This window comes from Melopsittacus undulatus, chromosome 1, assembly GCF_012275295.1.
Source record: "Melopsittacus undulatus isolate bMelUnd1 chromosome 1, bMelUnd1.mat.Z, whole genome shotgun sequence".
NCBI lineage: Eukaryota > Metazoa > Chordata > Aves > Psittaciformes > Psittaculidae > Melopsittacus > Melopsittacus undulatus.
Genome location: NC_047527.1, coordinates 1,369,529 through 1,380,593, shown reverse-complemented (window position 1 = coordinate 1,380,593; position 11,065 = coordinate 1,369,529). Strand labels below are relative to the sequence as shown.

Below are 11,065 nucleotides of genomic sequence, written 5' to 3'. Positions count from 1 at the left end.
ATCACTCCTCTTCCTCAACTGCTTGTGGAGGAGAAGAATAAGACTAAAGCCTCCAGAATCATTTTCAGCGACAGCAAAACAGACTTAACATGGGAAAATTCCTTTAACAAAATCAGGGCAATAAAGTAAAAAATTAATCAACTCTTAAAACACTTTCCTCAACACCTCCTTTCTTCAAGAATCCACTTCTGTCCCAAAGTACTTACAACCTTGACCAAAGTGGCACAGGCCGTAGGGGAATGGGAGTTGTGATCAGTGCAACACACATTGTCTCTGCCATTCCTTCCTCTTCACACTCTTAACTTCTACACTGTGGGGTCACTATAATGGGAAAGAACCCTCCAGGACCACCCACAACATAGGTCCTTCCCACATGCTCCATTGGACACGGAGAAAGCTTCTGGCATTTTCTCACAGAAGGTACCACACCATATCCATGGCTACCAAAACCTTTCCACATAAAAACACTCTCCCAGTGACAACCTTACAGTCACAAAGTGCACCAGGACATGAACAGACCTCAACCAAGGTCTGAAGTCAGGATTAGGGATCTGCCCTCTGCAGCCTTGCCTCCTGGCTGAAAAATAACCTACCATTAACACCTATCTAAGCTAGTCCTCATAGCAAGGATCTTCCAGTCCCTACAGCATCTTGGTGGTCCTGGATTGGGCTGGCACCACTACATCCATGCCATTCTTCTAGTGAGAACCTCTCAACTGGACATAGGCCTCCACACAAAGCCTCACCAGCATTGAAGAGAGCAAGAACACCCACACACACCACCAACAAAACTGCTAACAAATATATTCCCATTGCTCTCATGGTAACTCTTGGACACATTTGCTGCAAGGGTGCATTGCTGTACCATCCTGAGCTTCTTCACCAGCACCACAAAGCTGTACTCAGCAAAGTTGCTTTCCAGCTTCTCAGTCTCCAGAATGTTCTAACAACAGGCACCATTCTGCCGTATATGGAAACCTTGACATTTCTTCCTGTTGAACTTCAGGACATTCCTATCTGCCCATTCTCCAGCACCTCCTCTTCCCTCTACATCATGGCACAACCATCCAGCATCTCAGCCCCTCTCCAGATACTGCATCATCTCTAAACCTGCTGAGAGAGCACTCAAGCCAGCTGCCCACAAACACCTGTGACCCCACACCCCTTGACCATGCAAGGGGAGAAAGCATCAAAGCCTTTGCAACAGTACTGAGGTAAACAACAGAACAGCACTCTCCTTGACCACAAAGCTCTTCATGTCACAGTAGAACACCCTTACAAAGGTGGTCTACTTACAAGGTGTCCCACATCAAGCACTGCATCAAACCAGAGGACAGGCTGCAAACATGCAACTTATAAAAGAGGTTAGTGCTACAACTGGGCCAACAAAAAACTTTTGGAACGATGGGAAGTGCTCCCCACATCACAGGAAGAACCAGATCTCAAGCACAGTTTCCAGGACCACAGCCTGCTGTTGCAAACTGCCCTCCCCTGACACAGCTACGAGAACAAGGGAGACCTCTTCACAAGGCACCCACAAACCACAGCACACGAGTGCCATGGGATGACCTCACTCACATCACCCCAACTCTCTAACGCTGTGGCTGTGTCTGCAGAGTGCCCTGACAGACACTTTCCATGCAAACCGTCCCAAACACACCCTGTCACTTGAAGGCTGCCGCCAGGGCCAGATGGACACGTCCTCAAGAGAGGACATGCAAAGGGAGCGTTGTGGGAAGGAAAACACGGCCCAGCTCATGACTTGCCAGGCTGTGGCACGCACCAGCTGCTTGCTGACAAATGCTGCCATGCGCAAAGGCTGTCCCGCCCCTTGGGGACCAGCATAAAAGCCGGCCCAGCTCCTCTGTCCCTCACTCGCCTCTGCTGACGCCTTCTCCTGCGCGCTCAACAAGGTGAGCCTCAAGCCCCTTGCCCTCTGCTCCTCACCCCCTGCCCTGGCTCTTCCAGCACGCTCTGCCCCAGCCTCAGCACCCCTCACGCCTCCCCAGCACCACAGCCCCACAGCCCCACAACAGCCTCCCCACTGCCTCGCCCTCCTGCACCACCGCCCCTCGCACCCCCACGCCCTCCGCTCTCCCCACACCCTCTCTCCTGTCCTGTCCTGTGCCAGGGCCCCTCCACACCACACACATGGCCTGCTACGACCTCTGCCGCCCCTGCGGACCCACCCCGCTGGCCAACAGCTGCAACGAGCCCTGTGTCAGGCAGTGTGAGGACTCCCGCGTCGTCATCCAGCCTCCCGCCGTGCTGGTCACCCTGCCAGGACCCATCCTCAGCTCCTTCCCCCAGAGCACCGCCGTCGGATCCTCCTCATCCGCTGCCGTGGGCAACGTCCTGGGTGCCCAGGGAGTGCCCGTCTCCTCTGGGGGCTTCGGCTACGGCCTTGGCTACGGCTTCGGAGGCCTGGGCTGCTACGGCGGGGGAAGAGGCGGCAACATCTGCTAAGGGCCCTTGACAACACACATGAAACCACTCACGTACATTCTAGAAGCAAAGACATGGACTGAGGATGCATGTCTGTGTTAATGCTCACACCGCAGTTCACATTCTGCAGCTCTTTCTCTTGTGGCACAAAGCAAGCAGGAAAGGGGCCAGAGAAGCTGCCTGGTAACATCTAACATGGATGTCATCCTCTTCTCCAAATTCCTTCTCTGCTGCACCTCATCTGCTTAGTGCAGTACTGTGTGCCGCACCAGCATCTTACAGGATAAACTGCATCAGGGGACCTCCAATGGGCTCTGGCCAGTTCAGGGCTGGAAGACCTTGGTGCCCTGACAAAATCTACTGCATACAGAAGACCTCAGTGCATGGTCACCCTACTTGCATCTCAGTTCTCTTCCTCCTTATGCTTGTACGTTTTCATGCTTTTGTCTCAATAAAGTTCTCCTGCATCCCAGCCTCTCACGTTTCCTCGCCCTTTCTTCTACCAAAGCTCTTCCAAGTTCACGCAGCACAAATCCAGGACTCAACAGGCCATCAGTGTTGGTTAAAAAGGCCACAAGGATTCTCCTGAGAAGTTTCTCACTATGACTAGTAAGGACTGGCACCTGAGGTGCTTCCACAAAGTCACAGAGATTTGTGCCATTGCTGGCTCAAAGAAGGCCTTGAACATGACAATACTCCCATGAGCACATCTCTGATGAAGTGGCCAAAGACTCATGAGACCATTTAAGTGGAATCCCAGGGCCACCCACAGAGAGATTCATGATCCAGTCCCCCCTTGCTGCAAGGACCTTGGGTATCCTATGCACTGCGTGCAGGTCACCACCCTTCCTGCTCTGAGATCCTTCTCTGACCCAGGAGTGTGTCCTTGTTGCACTGATCTTTGGGATGAAAGGTCCCCATTCCACACACACCAGATTTTCCAGACCATGGTCTCACCTTGCTGTCGTGTCCACAAATGATGACTTGGAGTTTCCCCAAGCCATCAGCACCTCTTCACTTTGTAGACCAACAGTGTCCCAAGCAGAGTGTCTCTTGACCGCCATCCTCCCTGCTGCAGAGTATCTGGAACACCTTTTCAGGGGACCCCAAGACACCACCCCTCTGCTCTGAGGTCACACAGAAAGCCCCCACTGTGAGGTCACAATCCTCCTCACCTTGGCTCAGCACAGCACTGCATGGGGCACTGGGGACAAGTGCAGGACCAAGCCTATGACCCAGGTCTGCTGCAAGGATGGAGCTTCATGAGTGGAACTTGGCTGGGCACAAAGCGCTCAATGAGCTGCTCTATCACTCCTCTTCCTCAAGAGGATAGGGGAGAGAAGAATAAGATTAGTGTCCCCTGAATCGAGATAAGAACATGGAGATCACCCACTGGTTTCCACTAGCAGCAAAACAGACTTAATATAGGGAAAATTCATTTATCAAAATCAAAAGTCAGAGTAGAATTAGAAGAAATTAAATCTGAAAACATCTTCCCCCAAACTCTCCCTTCTACAGGGTTCATCTTTCCTTCTAAATTACTTACCCCCTTGCCCAAAACAGCACAGAGGGATGAGAAAGGGAATTGTGGTCAGTTCACCCCACTTTGTCACTGCTCTTGCTTCCCCCACACTCATCACCTGTTCCATGCTGGGGCTTCTTTCCCAGGAACTTACCTGGATCTTTCCCACAGGTTCTATCAGTCTTGGAAATACCTTCTCACGTATTCTTAATGAAGACAAAACAGCAGCCCAGTGTCTACCAAAACTCTTGCACGTAAACTAACTACAGCCAGGGACAACCTCAGAAACACAATTGCACCAGAACACTTGCTCTGACATCACATAGGAAGCTTCCAGTAGGAGGTCACAATCATCCTCACAGTGACGCAATGAGGCCCTGCATAAGGCAATGGGAACAAAGTGCAGGAACAAACCTGTCACACCCTGTTCTCCTCTGAAGATGGGGCTCTGTGGTGGGTTCACCTTGGCTGGGCACCAAGTGCTCACTGAGCTCCTGCATCACTCCTCTTCCTCAACTGCTTGTGGAGGAGAAGAATAAGACTAAAGCCTCCAGAGTCAGTTTCAGCGGCAGCAAAACAGACTTAACATGGGGAAATTCCTTTAACAAAATCAGGGCAATAAAGTAAGAAATTAATCAACTCTTAAAACACTTTCCTCAACACCTCCTTTCTTCAAGGATCCACTTCTGTCCCAAAGTACTTACAACCTTGACCAAAGTGGCACAGGCCGTAGGGGAATGGGAGTTGTGATCAGCACAACACACATTGTCTCTGCCATTCCTTCCTCTTCACACTCTTAACTTCTACACTGTGGGGTCACTATAATGGGAAAGAACCCTCCAGGACCTTCCCCAACATAGGTCCTTCCCACATGCTCCATTGCACACGGAGAAAGCTTCTGGCATTTTCTCACAGAAGGTACCACACCAGACCCATGGCTACCAAAACCTTTCCAAATAAACAACACTATCCCAGTGACAACCTTACAGTCACAAAGGGCATCAGGACATGCACAGACCTCAACCAAGGTCTGAAGTCAGGATTAGGGATCTGCCCTGTGCAGCCTTGTCTCCTGGCTGAAAAAAAAACTACCACTAACACCTCTCTAAGCTTCTCCTCATAGCAAGGATCTTCCAGTCCCTACAGCATCTTGGTGGTTCTGTATTGGACTGGATCCAATACATCCATGCCATACTTCTAGTGAGAACCTCTCAACTGGACATAGGCCTCCACACAAAGCCTCACCAGCATTGAAGAGAGCAAGAACACCCACACACACACCACCAACAAAACTGCTAACAAATATCTTCCCATTGCTCTCATGGTAACTCTTGGACACTTTTGCTGCAAGGGTGCATTGCTGCACCATCCTGAGCTTCTTCTCCACCAGCACCACAAAGCTGTACACAGCAATGCTACTTTCCAGCTTCTCAGTCTCCAGAATGTTCTAACAACAGGCACCATTCCTCCCTACATAGAAAACTTGTCATTTCTTCCTGTTGAACTTCAGGACATTCCTATCTGCCCATTCTCCAGCACCTCCTCTTCCCTCTACATCATGGCACAACCATCCAGCATCTCAGCCCCTCTCCAGATTTTGCATCATCTCTAAACCTGCTGAGGGAGCACTCAAGCCATCTGCCCACAAACACCCGTGACCCCAAACCCCTTGACCATGCAAGGGGAGAAATCATCAAAGCTTCTGCAGGAATACTGAGTTAAACAACAGAACAGCACTCTCCTTGTCAGTAAAACTTCTCATTTCACAGTGGAACACCCTTACAAAGGTGGTCTACTTACGAGGTGCCCCACATCAAGCACTGCATCAAAACAGAGGACAGGCTGCAAACATGCTACTCATAAAAAAGGTTAGTGCTACAACTGGTCCAACACAAACTTTTGGAACGATGGGAAGTGCTCCCCACATCACAGGAATAACCAGATCTCAAGCACAATTACCAGGACCACAGCCTGCTGTTGCAAACTGCCCTCCCCTGACACAGCTATGAGGACAACGGAAACCTCTTCACAGGGCACCCACAAACCACAGCACACGAGTGCCATGGGATGACCTCACTCACACCACCCCACCTCTCTAACGCTGTGGCTGTGTCTGCAGAGTGCCCTGACAGACACTTTCCATGCTAACTGTCCCAAACACACCCGGTCACTTGAAGGCTGCCGCCAGGGCCAGATGGACACGTCCTCAAGAGAGGACATGCAAAGGGAGTGCTGTGGGAAGGAAAACATGGCCCAGCTCATGACTTGCAGGCTGTGGCACGCACCAGCTGCTTGCTGACAAATGCTGTCATGCGCAAAGGCTGTCCCGCCCCTCGGGGACCAGCATAAAAGCCGGCCCAGCGCCTCTGTTCCTCACTCGCCTCTGCTGACGCCTTCTCCTGCGCTCTCAACAAGGTGAGCCTCAAGCCCCTTGCCCTCTGCTCCTCACCCCCTGCCCCGGCTCTTCCAGCACGCTCTGCCCCAGCCTCAGCACCCCTCACGCCTCCCCAGCACCACTGTGTGCCGCACCAGCATCTTACAGGCTAAACTGCATCAGGGGACCTCCAGTGGCCACCTGCCCATTCAAGCCAGGAAGACCTCGGTGCTCTGACAAAATCTACTGCATACAGAAGACCTCAGTGCATGCTCACCCTACTTGCATCTCAGCTCTCTTCCTCCTTATGCTTGTACGTTTTCATGCTTTTGTCTCAATAAAGTTCTCCTGCATCCCAACATCTGATACTTCCTTGTCCTTTCTTCTACCAAAGGTCTTCCAAGTTCACGCAGCAGAAATCGAGGACTCAACAGGCCATCAGTGTGGGTTGAAAAGGCCACAGGGATTCTCCTGGGAAGTTTCTCACTATGACCAGCAAGGACTGGCACCTGGGGTGCTTCCACAAAGTCACAGAGGTTTCTGCCAGCACTGGCTCAAAGACAGCCTTGAACATGACAACACTCCCATGAGCACATCTCTGATGAAGTGGCCACAGACTCATGAGACCATTTAATTGGAGTTCCATTGCCACCCAAAGAGAGATTAATGGTCCAGTCCCCCTTTGCTGCAAGGACCTTGTGTATCCCATGCAGTGTGTGCAGGTCACCACCCTTCCTGCTCTGACATCCTCCTCTGAGCCAGGACTGTGTCCCTTTTGCACTGACATTCTGGATGAAAGGTCCCATTCCACACACACCGGATTTTCCAGGCCATGGTCTCACCTTGCTATTAGGTCCACAAATGATGACTTGGAGTTTCCCCAAGCCATCAGCACCTCTTCACTGTGAAGACCAACAGTGACCCAAGCAGAGGGTTTCCTGACGAGCATCTTCCCTGCTGCAGAGTATCTGGAACTCCTCGGCAGGGGACGCCAAGCCGCCATCCCTCTGCTCTGATGTCACACTGAAAACTCCCACTGTGATTTCACAGTCTTCCTCCCCTTGGCTCAGCACAGCCCTGCATGGGGCACTGAGGAAAATTGTTGGAACAAGCCTGTGACCCAGTTCTCCTGCAAAGATGTGGGTCTATGGTCAGTAGACTTTGTCTGGGCACCAAGTGCTCACTGAGCTACTCTATCACTCCTCTTCCTCAAAAGAAGAGGGGACAGAAGAATGAGACGAAAATCTCCTGAACTGAGATAAGAACATGAACATTGATCACTGGGTTCGAGTGGCAGCAAAACAGACTTAATATGGGGAAATTCATTTATCAACATCAAAAGTCAGAGTACAATTAAGAGAAATATAAACAAATCCTAAAACATCTTCCCCCAATCTCTCCCTCCTGCAAGGTTCATCTTCCCTTCTAAATTCCTTACTCCCTTGCCCAAAACAGCAGAGAGGGATGAGAAGGGATGAGAAAGGGAATTGTGTTCGGTCCACCACACGTTGTCTCTGCTCTTCTTTCCCCCTCACACTCTTCCCCTTCTCCATTCTGGGGCCCCTTCCACAAGAAACAGCCCTCCAAGAACTTATCTGTGTCCTTCCCACAGGCTCTATCAGATTTGGAGAAACCTTCTGGCATCTTCTCACAGAAGACAAAACAGCAGCCCAATGTCTACCAAAACATTTCCATGTAAACCCACTACAGACAGTGACAACCTCATATGCACAAGGGCAGAAAGATTCCCACAGAGCTCACCCCATGGCAAAGGTCCAAAGCCAGGCTTAGAGACCTGGCAACAAAGTGGGAAGAGACTGAAAGAGATGGAAATGGAAGTCTCTTATAGCCAGAAGAGCCCCAATGCCCAGACCAGCCGGACAGGGCTGCAAGGATATGGGGACCTCTCTTCACAACACAGCCATAGAAAACAAAACACTGGTACCATGGGATAACATTGGGGTGTATGAACAATGGCCACAAAGTCTCTCCTAGGAAATATGCCACCACAACCAGCAACAAAGCAAACTGACACGTGGAGGCCTTCCACAGTATGACACCAGCCCATCACTGGCACAAAATAAGCACTGAACATGACAATGATCCACTATGCATGACAGCGATGATAGCATCCCAGCCTCCTGAGACCATTCGGTTGGGGTCCCAGGGCCAACTACACAGGAACTCAGGGCCATGTCACCTACTGCTGTGAGGACCATGGGTATCCCATGCAGGGTGCCCAGGTCTCCCCCCTCCTGCTCTGCGATCATCCTTTTACCCTAGTGTGTATTCCTACTACACTGACGATCTGGCTGCATTTTCTCAATTCTACCCATGTCAGAGTCTCCAGGCCATGGTCTCACCTTGCTATGGGGTCCACAAATGATTCTTTGCTGGGATGCTTAGAGGGCCACCAGACCCTCTTCACTGCAGGCTCCAACAGTGCAGGGGGTCTCCAGACAGAACATCCTCCCTGCGGCTCTGTTTCTGGAACACCTCTGCAGGGGACCCCAAGCCAACATCCCTCTGCTCTGAGGTCACACACTAAGCCTACAGTGTGAGGTCATAAATCTCCACACCTTTGCCCAGAATGGCCCTGCATGGCTCACTGGGAACAAGGTGCAGGAGCAAGCCTGTAACTTTCTTCTCTTGTGAAGATGGGGCTCTGAGATTCTTTGACCTTGGCGGGGCACCAAGGGCTCTTTGAGCTGCTCTATCACTCCTCTTCCTCAATTGGGTAGAGGAAGATACACCCAAGTAGGGATAAGGACATGGACATCACTCTCCAGGTAACAGTGGCAGCAAAACAGACTTGACTCAAGGAAATTCATTTATCAAAATCAGAGAAGAATTAAGAGAAATGAAAACAACTATTACAATACCTTCCCCCAACCTCTCCCTGCTGCAAGGTTCATCTTCCTTTCTAAATCTCCGACTCCCTTCTGCAAAATAGCACAGAGGGATAGGAATGGGAACTCTGCACAGTTAACTTCACGTTGTCTCCATGCTTCCTTCCACCTCACACTCTTGACTTGCTCCATCATGGGGCCTCTTCCACAGGAAACAGCCCTCCACAAACTTGTGTACAACCTTCCCACAACCTTTAGCAGACATGGGGGGAGTTTCTGCCATCCTCTCACAGAACCACCAAAGCAGGCCTATGCCTACAAAACATTTCCATGAAAACCCACTACATCCATTGACAACCTCAAAAGCAAAAGGACACCAAGACACTAACAGAGCTCACCCAATGGGAAAGGCCTAAAGCCACTCTTACTGACCTGGCAGCAAGAAACGGAGGGACAGAACACAATGGAAGAGGCAGCTCCAGACACACTACAACTACAACGGCCAGACCAGACTGAAAAGGCTGTAGAGATATAGGGCCACATCTTCATGAGGCACCAACAAAACAAAACAAACGAGTGCCACAGGATGACATCGCTGAGGACACCCCCACCTCTCCAATGCTTTTCTTGCATGGTCTGCCAAATGCCCTGACATAGACCATCAAACCCAAGCCTTTGGTCTCTAATGCTTGAAAGCTGCCGCCATGGCCAGAAGGACACATCCTCAACAGGAAGACATGAACTCCCAGAATTCTTGGAAGGAAAACACAACCACAGCTAATTGCTTGCAAGGATCTGACACGCACCAGCTGCTTGCACAAACATGCTGTCATGCACAGAGACTGTCTCAGCCCCCTCGGGCACTGCAGGACCAGCATAAAAGCCGGCCCAGCGCCTCTGTCCCTCACTCGCCTCTGCTGACGCCTTCTCCTGCACCTCAACAAGGTGAGCCTCAAGCCCCTTGCCCTCTGCTCCTCACCCCCTGCCCCGGCTCTTCCAGCACGCTCTGCCCCAGCCTCAGCACCCCTCACGCCTCCCCAGCCCCACAGCCCCACAACAGCCTCCCCACTGCCTCGCCCTCCTGCAACACCGCACCTCGCACCCTCACGCCCTCTGCTCTCCCATCACCCTCTCTCCTCTCCTCTCCTGTCCTGTCCTGTGCCAGGGCCCCTCCACACCACACACATGGCCTGCTACGACCTCTGCCGCCCCTGCGGACCCACCCCGCTGGCCAACAGCTGCAACGAGCCCTGTGTCAGGCAGTGTGAGGACTCCCGGGTCGTCATCCAGCCTTCCACCGTGCTGGTCACCCTGCCAGGACCCATCCTCAGCTCCTTCCCCCAGAGCACCGCCGTCGGATCCTCCTCATCCGCTGCCGTGGGCAACGTCCTGGGTGCCCAGGGAGTGCCCGTCTCCTCTGGGGGCTTCGGCTTTGGAGGCCTGGGCTGCTACGGTGGTGGAAGACGCTGCAACATCTGCTAAGGGCTATTGACAGCATGTCTGAAACCAGCCATCCACCCCGTGGAAACAACATCATGGATTAAGGACAAACCTTTGGGCCAATGCTACTACACGGACTCAACTTCTACAACTCCTTCTCTCAACACACAGTGAAGGCAAGCGTGGAAAGGACTCGGTTTGAGCTCTCTCGAACCAAGGCCTTTGAGCATCTTCCTCTTCTCCAACTTTGTTCTATGCATTGGTCTTAATGTTATGTTCTTTCGACTCTCTTGCAAACTCTTTCTCACACAAGAAGCCCATGAAGTACCAACCTTGTGATATTTGCACTGTGGGGCACAAAGATCTCAGGGCCCTGGCAAAACCTGCTACATACAATGTCTTATTGCTGCCCCACTTCACCTCTCACTGGTTCCC

At 51.6% G+C, this 11,065-nt stretch overlaps 2 protein-coding genes across 2 annotated transcripts; both read left to right on the top strand.

The window, feature by feature from the left end:
• Nucleotides 1–1,878: 1,878 nt before the first annotated feature.
• On the top strand, nucleotides 1,879–2,485 carry LOC101875070 (feather keratin 1-like). Its single transcript, XM_034064449.1, has 2 exons — nucleotides 1,879–1,913; nucleotides 2,132–2,485. Exon 2 carries the CDS (start codon nucleotides 2,152–2,154, stop codon nucleotides 2,464–2,466), a length of 315 nt encoding a protein of 104 aa, XP_033920340.1. The 5' UTR covers nucleotides 1,879–1,913; nucleotides 2,132–2,151; the 3' UTR covers nucleotides 2,467–2,485.
• Nucleotides 2,486–10,110: 7,625 nt separating this feature from the next.
• On the top strand, nucleotides 10,111–10,672 carry LOC101869356 (feather keratin 1-like). Its single transcript, XM_034069152.1, has 2 exons — nucleotides 10,111–10,135; nucleotides 10,356–10,672. Exon 2 carries the CDS (start codon nucleotides 10,376–10,378, stop codon nucleotides 10,670–10,672), a length of 297 nt encoding a protein of 98 aa, XP_033925043.1. The 5' UTR covers nucleotides 10,111–10,135; nucleotides 10,356–10,375.
• Nucleotides 10,673–11,065: the final 393 nt, after the last annotated feature.

Bases quoted from the DNA above. Each gene is read 5' to 3' on its own strand.
- LOC101875070 (XM_034064449.1), top strand. From the start codon at position 2,152: ATGGCCTGCTACGACCTCTGCCGCCCCTGCGGACCCACCCCGCTGGCC.
- LOC101869356 (XM_034069152.1), top strand. From the start codon at position 10,376: ATGGCCTGCTACGACCTCTGCCGCCCCTGCGGACCCACCCCGCTGGCC.